The following is an 18,562-nucleotide window of genomic DNA, read 5'->3' on the forward strand; positions in this document are numbered from 1 at the left end:
TATCCTGGCTTAGTCTGTTTTTCACTTGAGTTCAAACCCCATTCCAGAGACTTGAGCACAAAATCTAGGCTGAAACTCCAGTGCAAATCTGAGGGAGTAAAGCACTGTTGCAGGTGCCATTTTTCTAAGAAATGTTCAACCGAAGCCTCATGGTTCACTTAATTTGCAGTGAAGGTAAGAACATAACAAGATTTCAAAAGAAAGGGGACATTAACAATGACCTCCTGTTCACAGAAACATTATATCAGATTTAATTTTTATTTAGTGGCGTTATGGGAACCATAAATAAGTCTGTTTCACACAAGAGTGTGAAGCACAAACAGGGCAGCAATTGAAGTGATTGCTAAAGGATTTATGAGCTTAGATCAAAGCCATAAATCTCCCATCATCAAATAAGCAGAAATCTTTAATAAACAGATCAATGTTTTCAAAGCATCAAAGGACAATATTTAAGTTGTTGCATGATTGCTTTAATGGTCACATGGTTTAATAGTGGTGACATTGGGCATTTCACAGTCATTTGGAAGATATCATTGGTGGGTCAATCCCATTCACATTGACATGTGCCATGTGTGATGAAGAGCCTCTGGAACTCAGGTTGGTTATGCACTTCTGTAGACTGGGGATCAAACTATCTCACAGAAGGAAAGGAACTGAAATACTTTGCAAGGAAGGCAGCGTTTGAAGGACTTTGTAACTGAGAAATCACCAATATCTGAAGTGACATTTGGTAAGGTCAATCTTAGTTGCATTTGCCATTTAATGTGCAATTTGTTGTTTATATTTATCACAATATTCTCACTTAACTCATGTTAATTCGGGACATTATGAGTATAGTTAGAGTAATTTTTTTATTCAGTTAGCAATAAGGAACCAATCAAACAAGGTTTTCTTGAGTTATAAAAATACATTTGTTAGAAGAAAATTATAATAAAACCATGGTGTCTCACACAGATGCAGATATCAGAAATGAGGAAAGTTAGAGTCAAATAAGAGATAAAATAATATATAATTAAATGTCCTTTACTTGTCCTTGAAGCATAGATTACTGCCAGTGCGGTTAGATGTAGAAGATCTTGTAATTATTGTGAGATTTCAGTTTGCCGGTAGGTTGACTTCTCCAACTGGATGTCGCACACATTTTCTAGAAGAGAGTCAGGGAGAGAAATTTTCAGCCTGTTTCAGCTGGAACCTTTCTTGACACTCCCTGTCTCATCTGTAATCTCTGCAGTGATTGCAGATTGGCCTTTTATACTTCATTCATTGTACATTTCCAGAGAGTTTTGGCTGGGTCTGTCTGTTACAGCCATTGTTTCAATATCCAGCATTTCAATACCCATCATTTGGCATTTGATGGGTTTTGATGGATCTTTGATTAAGAAATTTCCCTCGCTCCACAAGCCACAGAGGGTTCCATGTTTGCATTTTCATCTTTACTTTGGAGGGTGGCCTTGCAGTTTTAAGTAATTTGCTCGGTCTCATTTCAAACTGCAAAATTTCCAAGTCAGTTGAAAGCTGAAAAATAATTTTTCAAAATGAAAAGGGCATAGCCACGTGGTGGGTGGGTTCCTGATTTGAAGACAAACCTGATTCTTGTTCTCTGCCTCTAATAAAACTCAACTTCGAAACACTGTTTAAAATAAGTTGAGTGATTGATTGTCACATGTATTAGTATACAGCGAAACATATTGTTTCTTGCGCGCTATACAGACAAAGCATACTATGCAGAGATAAGGAAAGGAGAGGGTGCAGAATGTAATGTTACAGTCATAGTTAAAGTGTAGATAGATAGAAGTTCTTCAAATGAAGGTTTGTGAAATGCAGCAAACACTCTTTCAGGTGATGACCTGACATCAGTCACTGGACCTAAAGAAAGAACAAATAACATTAGAGAATATACTGATGTTTAAATTACATCAACGTTGACAATTTAAAAGTAAACCTATGGATACTTTGTTAAAACAACTCCCATCCCACAAATAAGACAGCCATGCAATAGCTGGATCTTGCAGAATAATTTCATGTTTTCATAATAAGCTCGCCTACAACTATGAAATGAATGCAATATCAGATCATATCAATTTATGCAAATTTTTTAGAGTTAGAGATGGCAGGATTGGCTGTGAACCTTTCTTACTGAAACAAATGTTAGAAAACTGATAAGTGCTCCTTCCACTCACATTGTCAACCACTTCAGGTCTTGAACAGCAGCTTAGGTGTAAGGATTCGCATTCTAATCAGTAATCTCTAAACTGTCTGTGCTTTATATGCTCTGTCTGAGGCCAGAACTCTCCATTCGCCTGACGAAGAGGGAAACCTCGAAAGCTTGTGAGTCTATTATCAAATAAATTGGTTGGAGTAAAACCTGGTGTTGTCAGACTTTTTACTGTGTTTACGCCAGTCCAACGCCGGCATACCCACATCATGACTAGTGGTGTTCTACAGGGATCAGTTCTGGGACCCTTGTTATTCGTAGTATATATAAATGATTTGGAGGAAAATGTAGCTGGTCTGATAAGTAAGTTTGCAGCTGACACAAAAATTGATAGAGTTGCATGTGGATAGTGAAGAGGATTGTCAGAGGATACAGCAAGATGTAGACTGGTTGGAGACTTGAGTGGAGAAGTGGCAGATGGAGTTTAATCTGGACAAATGTGAGGTAACGCATTTGGAAGTTCCAATGCATGCAAGAATTATACAGTAAATGGTAGAACCCCTAGGAGTATTGACAGGCAGAGATATCTGGATGTACGTGTCCCCCAAATCAATGAAAGTGGCAATGCAAATTGATAAGGTGGTCAAAAGGGAATACAGCATGCTTGCCTTCATTGGTCGGGAAATTGAGAATAAAAATTGGCAGATCACACTGCAGCTGTATAGAACCTTAGTTAAGCCTCATTTGGAATATTGTGTAGAATTCTGGTCACCACACTATTTGAAGGATGTGGATGCTTTGGAGAGGCTACAGAAGACGTTTACCAGGATGTTGCTAGGTCTGAAGAGTATTAGCTATGAGAAGTTGGATAAATTTGGTTTGTTCTCATGAAATGGAGGTTGAGGGGTGACCTGATAGAGGTTTATAAGATTATGGGTGGCATGGACAGAGTGGATACTCAGAAGCTCTTTTCTAGGATAGAAAAATCATGTACTAGGGGGACATAGGTTTAAAGTGCATAGGAAAAAGTTGGAGGAGATGTGCAAGGCAGGTTTTTTTTAACCAGAGGGTGGTGAATGTCTGGAATGTGCTGCATGGGGGAGGTGATGAGAGGAGGTACATAACATAAGAAATAAGAGCCGGAGTAGGCCATTTAGCCCTTTGAGCCTGCCCCACCATTCAATAAGATCATGGCTGATTTGAAGTGGGTCAGTTCCACTTTCCCGCTTTCTCCCCATAACCCTTAATTCCCTTGCCTATCAGAAACCTATCTACCCGTGACTTAAATATATTCAGCGAGGTAGCCTCCACCACTTCAATGGGCAGAGAATTCCAGAGATTCATCACCCTTTGAGTGAAGAAGTTCCTCCTCAACTCTGTTCTAAACTGGCCCACCTTATTTTGAGGCTGTGCCCTCTAGTTCTGTTTTCCTTTCTAAGCGGACAGAATCTCTCAACCTCTACCCTATCTAGCCCCGTCATTATCTTGTAAGTCTCTATAAGATCCCCCCTCAGCCTTCTAAACTCCAACAAGTACAGGCCCAGTCTATTTAATCTCTCCTCATAAGCTAACCCCCTCATCTCCGGTATCAGCCTGGTGAACCTTCTCTGTACTCCCTCCAAGGCCAATATAACCTTATGCAAATAAGGGGACCAAAATTGCACACAGTACTCCAGTTGCGGCCTCATATATGAATAAGATGGGAATAGTAAGATATGGACTCCGTAAGTGCATATGGTTTTGGTTTAGGAAGCATCATGATCAGTGCAGGCTTGGAGGGCCAAAGGGCCTGTTTATCCATTAAAAGACTTTCTCATTTTAAATTGGATAGTCTCTAACTTATCCCATTGAGTCAGCCTTACCTAAACCTAGAAAGTTACTTGTTTAGTCTTTATCCTTTTAAGATACTATATTGAATTTAATCATACCTTGATCACTATTAAATAAATATTCATGCACTGTGAAGCTGTTAACTAAATCTAGCTTGTTAAATAATACTAAAGCTACTACAGTATGTATTTGTTGTTTATTGTGGGACATATTAGTACAGAAAACTATCCTGAACACACTAAAGAAATTTCTGATATGCATTAGTCTGCTTATTCCAATTGATATTATCTTCCTTTAAAATTGCACAGCTGTAAATGCCAAATACTTTTTAATTTCTGCATTTATACAATTTACCACTTCACAACTACTACCAGGGGATCGCGACACAATGCTCATCATAGCCTTAAATCCCTTTCTATTTGTTAATTCTGTTCATAAATGCATGGATTTTCCTTTCCTGATGCTCAGTTAATCTATGTTGGGAGGGTGAAATTTGAGGCATGCAGGGCTACAATTTCAAAGTTGCCAGGCTATTCCTGCCATCTGCCATAATCCCCAGGTCTGAAAATGTAGTAGGTCATTATCTGACTTTGGGCTCATAAATTAAGTCTCCATTGGAAATTCAGGATTTCCTTCCTATGGTATTTTCCTGAGGTGGTCCATTCCTGAAGATTGTGGGAACCCCCAGTTGGTCAGTTTGTGAACCTTGGGGATGTCTGCTGTGTAGTCAGGAAGCTTTTGATAACTCAGTTCAAAAGATCTTACCAATGTTCCTTTGTAACTGGCATGACCCTTCCATCCCACTTTATATCATCACCAAACTCTCAAGCCCATTCCACTAACCCCCATCTACTTCAATGCCCCTTGTGTATCCTCCATACTCACTATGTGCAAAAGGAAAATGTCATAAAGTAACATTGACAATTTTTTGAAATTGTCCTGAAACTGACAAAATAAGAAAACATTCTCTGAAATCCCCCTTGAAAAAAAAACTCCTCTTACCACCTCATAAAAGTGTCAATCAAACACAGCCATTCACAGTAGGACTGAAAAGGGCTTTAGTCAGTTTAACCTCTCCTAATCTTATACAAATATACAAACAAGCATTGAAAAAGTGAAAGAAAAACTCATTACAACCTTATAAAAGCATCAATCATTCAAATCTATCACTCTCCTTCAGAACTGAATGTATCGGTCAGTCTTGGAGCTCAGCCAAACATTCATAATGACACCATTTAGCTTCAACATCTTGTATTAATAGAAGCAGGCTGAACAGATGGACAGGCATGTGCAGTAGGATAGACATGTGGCCTGCCTGCACAGGAACATTTGGACAGTCACATGCTGACACAGTTTAGCTAAAACATTGGTCCATACTCCAGCTGTAATTTATATTCAGTAGCTGGGGAAATGCTTGCCAGTGGCAGGGGAAAGTAAATGGAGATTTGGGCTTGGAGGTTGGGGTAGGCCTCCTATTATTTTTGCAACTATCCTGCCCCATTTTGTTCAAGCTAACAAAATAAAATTTATCCCAAGTATTATCTGCTACTTGACTCTCAATGCTCTGAAATGGTCGACATGGTTTACCACCAGCTACAGAAGCACCATAAATCGTAAAGCCATGGATATATCCCTTGTCCTTTCTACTTCTTCGTTTAAACTTTTGTTTTAAATTACATGTCAACTTCTCTTTTAGAAGCTGTTATGAATTTTGCTTTTACCAATATATTAGCCAGGTCATTTATTAATCAGTTCTTACTTTTATTTTTCCTTACTAATGTAATGAAGTTACTCCAAACTGTCCAACAGATACAAATGATCTTTGTATGTCGGATAACACAACACTCACTCATTCATCAAAGAACTCTAAATTCACTTTTTACTAATATTACCTAGCTTGCCTTGTTATAGAATTACAGTTTAGTTTGAAACGATGTTCAGAATTTCCTAGAACATTTATAATTTTATAAAATATATACAGTAACTCTCAGTCACTTTCTGTCAAGGCTGGCCTTTATTTCCCCATGTCTTTCCTCATAACCCAAACATTTATTGTTGGAAGTGAGCCTTGTCACTCATCTCTGGGGCTTGGCTTTCTCTATTCTGAAATGGTAGCACTGGAAAGAGTTGTGGTCAGACTTAATACTTTACAACTGGAACTAAGTCTCTCTAACTTCTATTTGGTTATAATGCCCAATATTGTATTTTATTTCATGGAAGTATTCAAGGATACTTTACGACATGAAAGTTGATCCCTTTTTAGACATAACTCTGAGTCTCCCAAAGAGGAATACCTCACCTCATAATCTGTTAAAAAAGTATGTGGGAAGGTGAACTGTCCTTCAGTAACATTTTGTGGTTAACTAACAGAAATACTGACACTCACTTTAAAATGAATACTTAACAATTTATTTATTTAATTAACAGGTAACTTTAAACAAGTAACCAAACAAAATAAGATTTTACTGGAATCCTGTTCAAGTAAGTACAATATCCATTCATCAGCCAAAAAAGTAATAATAAAATTTAGTCCCTCAAAAAATAAACAACCAGGTTTTGTGTCTTTCTGAACCTTCTGGAGTTTCTTGGTTGGTTTCTCTGTCTGAAAGTTCTTTTTGATTTGGTACCTTTTGCTGATTAGATGGTGCATTCTCTTAACAGATATATAAAGCTGGCAGGGTGGAAAGCTGCTGTCTCCCACTTGAGATTTGAGAGGTGGCAGTTGCTAACTCCTGTTTTTCCCTCTTGCTCTCTCTTTTCTACCTGTGATGACCTGTCAATTTTCCTACAATAGGATTGTTCTGATTTTTTTCATCATCAAATTTAAATCTTATAGGTTCTTGGTAGCTGAGTGCCTGCTTGAAATTGATTGGGCAAAATTGAAACAACACCAGCTTGGTCTTTTTCAAGGCTACCGCTTGACGTTTTGGTACAAATGTTTCAGCTTGGACTTTAAATGTATTTGCATTTTAAACCTCCAAGCCTTGAATCAAAACCAGCTTTTAACTTTTTTCCTCGAGTATTTTTACAACTTTTTACATTTTTATCAACAACACATTCCAACTTCACAAACTCAACTTCACAACAGTATTCCAAAATTCATTAACCTTCATGGGTTTAGTTGAAATCATATTTAGATTTAGTGATTTAATAGATTTAGTTTGCTCATGACATCATTTTGACTGTTACTTTAAAAGATGATGTCATGTACGGAACATACATCTTATGGTGGAACATCATAAAAAGCAGATAAGTTTCCTTTGCTAATATGGCCAGCAGTAATTTCTAAGTTATAATGTTTCCATTACTTATTAAAACATACCGAATTCAACAGTTTGCCACTGTGCCATTTTTCCACAGGAAGTGGAATTATTCAGATTTGGATCTGAATTTGATGCCCTTTATCTAGGGAGGAAGATCCCAAGATTTTCATATTCCTATAGTGCCTGTGATTCAAGAATTTAATGAATGGCACTTTTGATTCTCCTTCCCTCGCCAAATTCAATGGAATGGTAAGATTGAATGGTAGTTTCATTTACTGAGAGCAGTGAATAATTACAAGGTGTAGCCCACTGAAAGATGAGAGGAAATCTAGGTTACTGTTTCCGTACAGCTTTCATTCTTCTTTATAGCTGTGGGTCCTAACCTCATCCATCTTTAACGGTTCAATTATATTGTATTCTTGAAATCTCTATTCACATAATCCATTTCATGATAAATATCAGCAGCAAATGAAAAACATTTTACCTTGACATAAGTATCACACCGATGCCGAAGTTGTTTCTCATTTTTGTACACATCCACTTTAATCCCCAGCATCTTCAGATATTTTCCTATTTCACATGACAATATTTTTGGTGGTTTGAATATGATAACATTAATCTGATCGAAGCCATCCGTTATAGTGATACGAAGTGGAGATTTATCTTTTTCCTTGGTTGGATGTGAAAACTGTAACAAAACACACATAAATACAAGCTATTCAAATATACAACAGTTTGCATGTGTATCTCTTATTTAAGAATTATTTTAACTTGACCTTGTCTTGTTCAGTAAACAATAATGAATCAAAATTACAATATTTAATAACTTGATTGAAGCACACAAGACCCTGAACAACCTTGAGAAGTTCCCAGATGTATCTGTAGCACTTAGAAACAAAAATTAGGCAAAACACGATTCTTTCCAGTAGGGGGAAATGGGCGGAGCATATTCACTCTGGGAAGCCAGCTGCTTCCAGTGTGTACACAGTGCATTGGGATATCTGTCACTCCCCCCCAGACATCACTTCTCCTCCACCTAATCATCCCTCATATATCCCCCACCCCTGATCTCCCTCCCAGATATCACATCCCGATCACAACCCCCCCAGACTTTGCCCCCACCATTCATCATGAGACATCACTCCCCCCAAACTCCCAATCTTGCCCCCTGCTCCTGACCACGGCTCCAGCTGATCACCGCCCCTGTCCCCTCCTCCAGCTGATTGCTGCCCCAGCCAATCCCAAACCCTACCCCACTCCAGCCCCGATGCAGAGTTCACTCCCCATGGAGCTCTCCTATCTCCCTATCATGGCCCCGCCCCCCCATCACAGGCCCATCATTTCAGGTACCACCCCTCCTCCTAGATCCTGCACCTTGGCACCACCTGGAGTCCGGTGGGCAGTGCAAGGGTGCACATTGGGCACCGCCCGCCCTGCCCCAACTATCGTGGGAGTCTCAATATCCTCCAGTCCCACCGGCGAGGCCATTATGTCAGGTTCCCGTTTTTGGGGACCATATGTGACCCTCACCAGTGAGGACCTCCACTGGCGAGCAGATAAGGACAAGTGAGACCAGACAACTGTATCCAGGACTTACTAATTACATTGAAATTAACAAACGAATATGTAAATCAGCCTCACGCCCAACTGATTTCACCAGCAAACAGGGCCAGTAACATCGCGAGAGTCATGAAACCAGGCACAAGCCTGTGAGATCACCTCTTTTACCTCAGAAGGTGATGGAGGTGAAATCATTGAACATTTTTAAAGCAGAGGTAGACAGATTCTTGTTAGATGAGAAAATCACGGGTTAACAGGGGAGACGGGATTGTGGAATTCAAAACAGATCAGCCAATATCTTATTGAATGGCAGAGCTGCTCGAGACCTAATTCTGCTTCTCTTTTGTCTGCTTGTATGTATATAAATAGAAAGAAAGAAACAAGCACTTATGTTATGCTTTTCACATCCTCAGTTCAACTCAAAGCACTTTGCGTGAATTAATTGATGCTGAAGTAATCACTGTTGTTTTATTGGCTACTTCCCAGCAATTTAACACTGTGCCTCTGCTGTAACTACTTACACCTTCCATGGAATTGCCTTTTATTTCTTGTTTCATTATTTCCCCACCCCACAAATCATCATTCATTTTGCCATTTAATCATTTTTGCCAAACAAAGACATATCCAATTTTTTTCCCAGCCAACCCATTTCCTTGCTCTGCATTTGCTTAAAACATGCTAAATATTAGCATCACAGTAAAAATGAAGAAAAATGGATAGAACACAAATGTAGATAACGAGGTACTTAACAGGTTAGCAGCAACCAAGGAGGAAAATACACCATCTATGATTCTACCAGATTCAGACAGAATTCATCTAAGGCCGCTGAATGAATTAAGATTGGAAATTATGTAGGCTCTCAATCCAATCCTTGTTTGATATGGGGGAGCTGTCAGAGGAGTGGAGGATTGTACATTTCTGTTCGAAAAAAGAGAGCAGTATAATCCCAGCAATTTGGATGCCAGCCATTCTAACATCGCTGTGGAAAGTTTTTAGCGACAATAATCCAGGTCAAAACTAAGCACTGTTGGAAAAATATGGCTTAATAAATGAAAGTCAGCACTAATGTTTATAAAAAGCAAGTTCTATTTGACTAATTTGACTGATTAAGTAACAGAGAAGATTAATAGTATGAATATGGACTTTTCAAAATGATGAAGTGCCACATAATAATCTTGTTAGGAAAACTGAAAGATGGGGTTTTCCAGTCTTCCTGCCAGTAGGATTTTCCAGTCCTACCAAAGGTGACCTCGCATGGTGGGTTCCCCAGTGGTGGGATGGGCGAGCCATCTCTGCCGCCAGAAAAGATGCCACAAAGCTTATGAGATTGGAGGGACAGTAACTGTGTGGATTCAGAATTGGTTAAGGGACAGAGAGTATGGGTGAAGAATTACCTTTTTTAGGAAGTGAGTGTACTAGTGTTCCCTAGGGAACCACTTTTCTTTTAATCTATACGAATGTTTAAAAAGGGCTGCAGGGAAAAGCTTGGGAACTACAGGCTGTGAACCTCACATCTGTGGTGGGTAAGTTGTTGGAAGGTATTTTGAGAGACAGGATCTACAGGCATTTAGAGATGCAAGGACTGATTAGGAACAGTCAGCATGGCTTTGTGAGTGGAAAATCATGTCTCGCAAAGATTATGTTTATTGAAAGGGTAACCAAGAAGATAGATGAGGGCAGTGCAGTTGATGTTTCTACATGGACTTTAGCAAGGCTTTTGACAAGGTACCACATGGTAGGTTGTTGCATAAGGTTAAATCTCATGGGATCCAGGGTGAAGTAGTTAAATGGATACAAAATTGGCTTGATGACAGAAGATAGAGGGTGATTGTAGAGGGTTGTTTTTCAAACTGCAGGCCTGTGACCAGTGGTGTGTCTCAGGGATTGATGCTGGGTCCACTTTTATTTGTCATTTATATTAATGATTTGGATGAGAATATAGAAGGCATGGTTAGTAAGTTTGCAGATGACACCAAGATTGGTGGCATAGTGGACAGTGAAGAAGATTATCTCAGATTGCAATGGGTACTTGATCAATTGGGCCAGTGGGCGGACAAATGGCAGATGGAGTTTAATTTAGATAAATGCGAGGTGATGCATTTTGGTAGATTGAACTAGGGCAGGACTTACTCAGTTAATGTGCAGCACGGAGGAGAGTTATAGAACAAAGAGATTGAGGGGTACATGTTCATAGCTCCTTGAAAGTGGAGTCACAAATGGACAGATTGGAAAAGAAGCCATTCGGCAGGTTTATTTCGTCAGAACACTGAATACTGGAGTTGGGACATCTTGTTGGAGTTGAACAATCATTGGTAAGGTCACACTTGGACTACTGTGTACAGTTCACCCTATTATAGAAAGAATATTATTAAACTAGAAAGGGTGCAGAAAAGGTTTATTAAAATGCTAGCAGGACTTGATGGTTTGAGTTATAAGGAGGGGCTGGACAGACTGGGATTTTTTTTTCTGCAGCATAGGAGGCTGAGGGGTGATCAATAGGGATCTATAAAATAATGAGGGGCATAGATCAGCTAGATAGTCAATATCTTTTCCCAAAGGTAGAGGAGTGGAAAACTGGAGGGCGTAGATTTAAGGTGAGGGAGAGATGCAAAAGGGTCCACAGCGGCAATTTTTTCACAGAGAGGGTGGTGAGTGTCTGGAACAAGCTGCCAGAGATAATAGTAGAGGTGGGTACAATTTTGTCTTTTAAAAAGCATTGAGACAATAACATGGGTAAGATGGGTATAGAGGGATATGGGCCAAATGCGGGCAATTGGGAGTAGCTTAGGGTTTAAAACAAAAGGTCTATAATGACCTGGATTTGAATACAGTATGCCAGATAATAATTGGAGACTTTTCATATAAAACTCAACATGGTAACAGACCATAAAAAGGTGGAAGAAATGGCAAACACATGATAGATGATGCAATTTTAAAAGGTGCAGGAACATATACTCGAAGGTGGCAGCACAAATTGAGAAGTCTGCTGAAAGGGATGTTAAAAGCTGTACTTTTATGAATAGCAGCACAGAGTATAAAAGCAACAAATTATGTTAAACCTATGCTAAAAATACTGGTTCAAGTTAAACTGAAGGATTGTGGACAATTCTGGAATCCTTACTTTAGGAAGTGCTGTCTACATCTTATAGAAGCTACACGAGAATAACTAAACTGTCATTCAGTTATGTGGAGAGATGAGCAAAACCAGGTGTCTTGCTTTCAAATTGGGCAGGTTAAGATGGATGTGATAAAAGTGCTCAAAATAATTAAGGTTTTTAAATCAAGTAAATAGAGAGAAACTGTGTTTGGTGGCAGTCGGACCCCGAACCACAAATTTAAGATAATTGCTAAACAACTAGAGATGACATGATCGGAGAAAAAGTCCTACAGAGAAGTGATATGATCTGGAACACACTGCCTGAAAGGCTGGTGGAAGCAGATCCATTCGCAATTTTTAAAAAGAAATGGAATAAATACTTAGAGTATTGCAAGAAAGTGTATGGGGAGGGGAGGAGATTAATCTGATAGCTCTTTTAAAGAACTGACACAGTCATTATTAAATGACATCCTTTAATGATTTATCTTCTATGATATATCTTTAAGCTGTTTCATTTCTGGACAAGAACTCATTTTTTCTCAAACATGCCACCTGAGCAGGAGTGTGTTTCCAGCATTTTTTGTTAAGCATTTCCTGTTTCCAGGATCCTCAGAATTTTTTTCTTGTTACTTTTTCTCTTAAATGGTTAAATGGGTTTAATTAGTATTTTATTGAACACCAACAAATTTATTGAATGTATACGGTAACCATTCTATGCCCCTTGCCTCTGTTCTAAGCCTGTTGTCCCCGTTCCAAGTCCCCTGCCCCCAAACCCACTATAGCTACTTCCCAACATTTGCTATAAATGATGAATCAAACCTGAGACCAGTCTGGCTGACATGGGGCTCACTGATGCACTATGTAGTATACTTATGCAGTGTGCAATGTTCCCAAACTAGTCTACAATTGGGAAAGGACAACTTACTGAAATATACCTTTGTGATCTTGAAAGATCCATTTACAAATGTTCCTTCAGGTTTTTGTTTGATTTCTCTCAGACTGAGGACTGGCACCTCTTTTGTTGCTTTGATTGCTTTGCTTGCCAGCTTGTTGATTTGTGAGTATCTCATTACATCTATTACTCCATTTGAATACTTAAAATTGGTGATCTGAATGTTGGCACCTTTGCGAAATTCCCTCTGTTCTCTGTTGTACACTTTCACTTGAGCGGTGTCATTTTCATCTGCTATTGTTGCATGGAAGACCTTCATTTTCTTTCCTTGTTTGTTAATGTAATTGTGGTTCACCTTCTCCAGAATCTTCCCTCTGACAGTCAGACCTTTCAGATCACGCATGTCATTTAATTCCAGTGCTTTTAGTTCGCTTAAAGTTATGATGCGAGATCCAGGAAACTGTATGAAATACAATTCATTGGCTGGTAAACTTATATAGAAATCCCCATTATTGTTGATCAACACATCTTCCAAAAGTTTGTCTTTTAATCTATCAATATGATTTAAAACAGAAGGCACTCCTTTAATCAATTTCTTTGTTAACAGATAATATATCTTACAGCAAATTTTAGTGGCCTAGTGCTACAAATCAACACTGGCTATAACGTCAAGCCACAGAGAACAGAAGGTTTTATTGATATTGAGTAAACTGATCTGAGGCAGAAGTGCTGCATTTGACCATCCACCTTCTGAGATGGGCAGGTAAAATAAATCAATTGCTTTGGGGACAGGGGCAGGTTGGGAGTTTGACTGGGGTGATATACTTGTTACACTGTAATGTTCAGGGAGGACAGAAACCTCTTATGCAGCAGAAGGGCAAGGGTTCACTTGATTTTCATTTTCAGTGTTATGAAACAGTCCTCTTCACCTTAAGTGAAGACAAGGATGGACTTGGTTGTCAAACTCTGCATAGTCCCACAGTCTGGTGACCCTCACTGTTTCGGTTGATGAAATATTGACCACTAGGGTGAGATCTGGAGAGCTTGTTATCAACAAAATTTGATAGCAAAGTGGGGGAGAGGAGTTTTATAGTTAACACCATAGGAAAATACAGAAATACATAAACTTGTGTAATGAGCATTTAGTTAGTAAATTGACTTCACTATAAATGAATGTGAGGTAGTACATTTTAGAAGGAAGATTAAGGAGACTATATACTCTTTGTAAGAATCTAAAAAGGGTAAAGGAACAGGGGAGTCTAAACATACAGATACACAAAGGACTAAAACTATTGTGTTGTTTAATAAGGCTATTAAAAAAGCAAGAAAGCACGAGAGCTCACTTCTAGAGTGGTGAAATTAAAAAGCAAAGCAGTTATGCTAAACTTGTATAAAAATTTGGGAAGGCCACACTTGGGCTACTGTATACACTTCTGGTCTCTATAGGACACAAAAAGTTGGAATATTGTGAACAGTGATGAGGACAGTGATAAACTTCATGACAATATGTACAGGCTTGTGGAAGTGGAATGTAGTACATGAAATTTAATGTGTAAAAGTATGTAGTATGAAGAGCAAGGAGAAGTAATTTAATATCAAGGATATAATTATAGAAGAGGATGCAAGAGCAGTGGAACCCTGGGGGCTTATGTGCATAAATTGTTGAAGGGGTTGGGACATATTGAGAGAATGGTTAAAAAGGCATTTGGAACCCAGAGCTTTATAAATGGATGTATTGAGGACAACAAGGAAGTTATGGTGAACCTTTATGAACACTGGATCAATCTAAACTGGAGTATTATATCCAAACCTAGGCTTCACATTTTGGAAAGGATATGAGGGCATTAGAGAATTTGCATAAAATGTTCATAAGAACGGTTCCAGTGACAAATGACTTCCGTTACATGGATATATTGGAGCAGTTGGAGCAGTTCTCCTCAGAGAAGAGAAGGTTGAGAGGAGATTTGACAGAGGTGTTCAAAATCAGAAAGGGTCTGGACAGAGTAGATAGAAACTGTTGCCATTTATGGAAGGATTTCGATCAAAAGGATATTGATTCAATGTAAATGACAAAAGAACCAACAAGAACATGAAACATAGGCTAGTGATTAGGATCTGGAATACAATGCCTGAGAGTGAGCTGGATGCAGATTCAATTGCAGCTTTCCAAAGGGAATTGGAGGATTACAAAAAGAGAAAATAATTGCATGGCTTACAGGAAGTGGAGTGGGACTAGCTAGCTATCATTGCAGAGGGCCATTCTGGACGCAACAGACCAAATGGCCTCATTCTGTGCTATGACCATTCTACGGTTATAAAAAAAGACACAGAGATACTGGAGAAACTGCAAAAAAGATTTACTAGAACAATATCAGAACTGGAAGTCATACTAATCAGGAAAGATTAAGCATACTTGGATTCTTCTCTCTAGAAATGAGAATACTGGAAGGTGATCTGATGGGGCACTTTTTATGAGATTATAAAAGGTTTTGATATGGTTGACTCAGAAAATATGTCTCTACTTGTGGGTGAAACCAAAACTAGACCTAAATATAAAATAGTCAATAATAAATTCAATCAGGAATACAAAAGAGAAGTCCGGAGACTGGAGTATGGAACTCACTATAAAGGAGTGGTTAAAGTGAATAATAATGATGCAGTTAAGAGGAAGCTATGTTATGGAGAAAGGATGTGTTGATGGGGTGTGTTAAAGAGCTTTAGGCAGAGATTCATTGAAGCAGAACCAGCACTTGACCTACTGGGTGAAATGATCTGCTTTATGCCAGATATACCATGCAATACACACTGTTAATACTGATTATTTCAATATTAAAATTGTAATGAATGGTACCTTTGGTGTTGAGTCAATTTTTCGTTTCTTTGCACTTTGGTTTTTCTGTAGTTTGGTCGGTCTATTTTGAGATATTTTGCGTTTTAATGGACCTGTAATGCAAAAGCTGTTATCATATTGGAAACACAGTAAAAAGTCTGACAACACCAGGTTTTAGTCCAAACGATTTATCTGATAATACACTCATAAGCTTTCGAGGTTTCCCTCTTCGTCAGGTGAATGGAGAGTTCTGGCCTCAGACAGAGCATATAAAGCACAGACAGTTTAGAGATTACTGATTAGAATGCAAATCCTTACACCTAACCTGCTGTTCAAGACCTGAAGTGGCTGACAATGTGAGTGGAAGGAGCACTGATCACAGGTTACAGAGATGTGTATTGTCTCCAGACAGTACAGTGAGTGAGGTTTTGCAAACCCAGGCAAGTCACGGGGGTTACAGATAGTACGACATGAACCCAAGATCCCTGTTGAGACCGTCCTCATGTGTGCGGAACTTGGCTATCAGTCTCTGTTCAGCGACTCTGCGCTGTCGTGTGCCGTGAAGGCCGCCTTGGAGAATGCTTACCCGAAGGTCAGAGGCTGAATGCCCGTGACCACTGAAGTGTTCGCCAACAGGAAGGGAACAGTCTTGCCTGGTGATTGTCGAGCGATGTTCATTCATCCGTTGTCGTAGCGTCTGCATGGTCTCCCCAATGTACCATGCTTCGGGACATCCTTTCTTGCAACGTATCAGGTAGACAATGTTGGCCGAGTTGCAAGAGTATTTACCATGTACCTGGTGGATGGTATTCTCACGTGTGATGATGGTATCCATGTCGATGATCCGGCATGTCTTGCAGAGGTTGCTGTGGCAGGGTTGTGTGGAATTGTGGTCATTGTTCTCCTGAAGACTGGGTAGTTTGCTGCGAACAATGGTCTGTTTGAGGTTGTGTGGCTGTCTGAAGGCAAGAAGTGGGGGTGTGGGGATAGCCCTGGCGAGATGTTCGTCTTCATCAATGATATGTTGAAGACTCCGGAGAAGATGTCGTAGCTTCTCCGCTCCGGGGAAGTACTGGACGACGAAGGGTACTCTGTCCACTGTGTCCCGTGTTTCCCTTCTGAGGAGATCGGTGCGGTTTTTCGCTGTGGCGCATCGGAACTGTCGATCTATGAGTCGAGCACGATATCCTGTTCTTATGAGGGCATCTTTCAGGGTCTGGAGGTGTCTATCACGATCCTCCTCATCTGAGCAAATCCTGTGTATACGGAGGGCTTGTCCATAGGAAATGGCTTCTTTAACGTGTTTAGGGTGGAAGCTGGAGAAGTGGAGCATTGTGAGATTGTCTGTGGGCTTGCGGTACAGTGAGGTGCTGAGGTGACCGTCCTTAATGGAGATGCGTGGATACCATCATCACACGTGAGAATACCATCCACCAGGTACATGGTAAATACTCTTGCAACTCGGCCAACATTGTCTACCTGATACGTTGCAAGAAAGGATGTCCCGAAGCATGGTACATTGGGGAGACCATGCAGGCGCTACGACAACGGACGAATGAACATCGCTCGACAATCACCAGGCAAGACTGTTCCCTTCCTGTTGGCGAACACTTCAGTGGTCACGGGCATTCAGCCTCTGACCTTCGGGTAAGCATTCTCCAAGGCGGCCTTCACGGCACACGACAGCACAGAGTCGCTAACAGAGACTGATAGCCAAGTTCCGCACACATGAGGACGGTCTCAACAGGGATCTTGGGTTCATGTTGCACTATGTGTAACCCCCGTGACTTGCCTGGGTTTGCAAAACCTCACTTACTGTACTGTCTGGAGACAATACACATCTCTGTAACCTGTGATCAGTGCTCCTTCCACTCACATTGTCAGCCACTTCAGGTCTTGAACAGCAGGTTAGGTGTAAGGATTCGCATTCTAATCAGTAATCTCTAAACTGTCTGTGCTTTATATGCTCTGTCTGAGGCCAGAACTCTCCATTCACCTGACGAAGAGGGAAACCTCGAAAGCTTGTGAGTGTATTATCAAATAAATCGTTTGGACTAAAACCTGGTGTTGTCAGACTTTTTACTGTGTTTACGCCAGTCCAACGCCAGCATACCCACATCATGACCATATTGGAACACAGGAATAGGAATAGGTCATTCTAAAAATTATATTAATGTCTATTGAATTAATCCCAATGTCTTTTCCCACCCTCCCCTCCAGTCCCATTCTTTAGCATACTAATTTTTCAACCAAAGCATTTCAATTGATTGTCATCTTTAGTGGTGTGCCCACAATCTCAGAAAAAACTGTGAGAAAACTCATTGCCATGGTTTGCTGTGAAAATGCTTAACTCAAATATGAAGTTTCTTTTAAATTCTCCTTTTAAATTCCAGTAAAAGGGTGCAATGATAGTACTCTTCAAACTATTACCAGACAGGATGTCAGGATGTCAGTGTCAGAGTGCCAGTGAGCAGTGCACTGTTAACACTGCCAAAGAACATGGCCTGAATGGGGCCTAGTGGGTAGGTCTGAGGGGAGGAGGGGATCTAAGGGGGGGTTGGTGCTAAGCAGGCCTGAGTGGGGGGAATCTGAGGGGGGAAGGGGCTGAGTGTGGGGTCTGTGGGGGGGGTGGTTGAGGAGGGATTGGTTTGGATCACCCTCATACCGGTGCAGTGGGGTTTTTTGGGGGAGTTGGGAGAGGTCTGATGTGTGATTTGAGGGATGAGGAGGAGGATGCCCTCTTTTCTGAGGGGTTTGGTGGTGCTACCCTAACCATCCAGAGTCCAGTACGTCATGTTCCCACTTGGGATTAGCAACACCAGAGCCCACCTGGGGCCATTATCCCTGGATGGCTGGGTGCATGGCGGGCAGCTGGTGAATGGGCCATCAAACCTACAAATTGTATCACAATTAGCAGGTTTGTCTAATTATCAGG

General features: G+C 40.2%; 1 protein-coding gene across 1 annotated transcript in view; it reads right to left on the reverse strand.

Annotated features, from left to right (window-relative positions):
* Positions 1-1,021: 1,021 nt before the first annotated feature.
* LOC145348426 (interferon-inducible protein AIM2-like) overlaps positions 1,022-18,562 on the reverse strand; it is a 30,904-nt gene continuing 13,363 nt past the window's right edge. The window contains exons 3-6 of the mRNA XM_080196644.1: positions 15,649-15,740; positions 12,841-13,257; positions 7,733-7,936; positions 1,022-1,866 (exon numbers count right to left, since the gene is read on the reverse strand). Of these exons, the coding sequence (XP_080052770.1) occupies positions 1,858-1,866; positions 7,733-7,936; positions 12,841-13,257; positions 15,649-15,740 (722 nt within the window). The 3' untranslated portion in view covers positions 1,022-1,857. The remainder of the gene's footprint in view (positions 1,867-7,732; positions 7,937-12,840; positions 13,258-15,648; positions 15,741-18,562) is intronic.

The sequence above is a fragment of the Carcharhinus amblyrhynchos genome, chromosome 9 (assembly GCF_965287045.1).
Source record: "Carcharhinus amblyrhynchos chromosome 9, sCarAmb.v2.hapA, whole genome shotgun sequence".
Taxonomy (NCBI): Eukaryota; Metazoa; Chordata; class Chondrichthyes; order Carcharhiniformes; family Carcharhinidae; genus Carcharhinus; species Carcharhinus amblyrhynchos.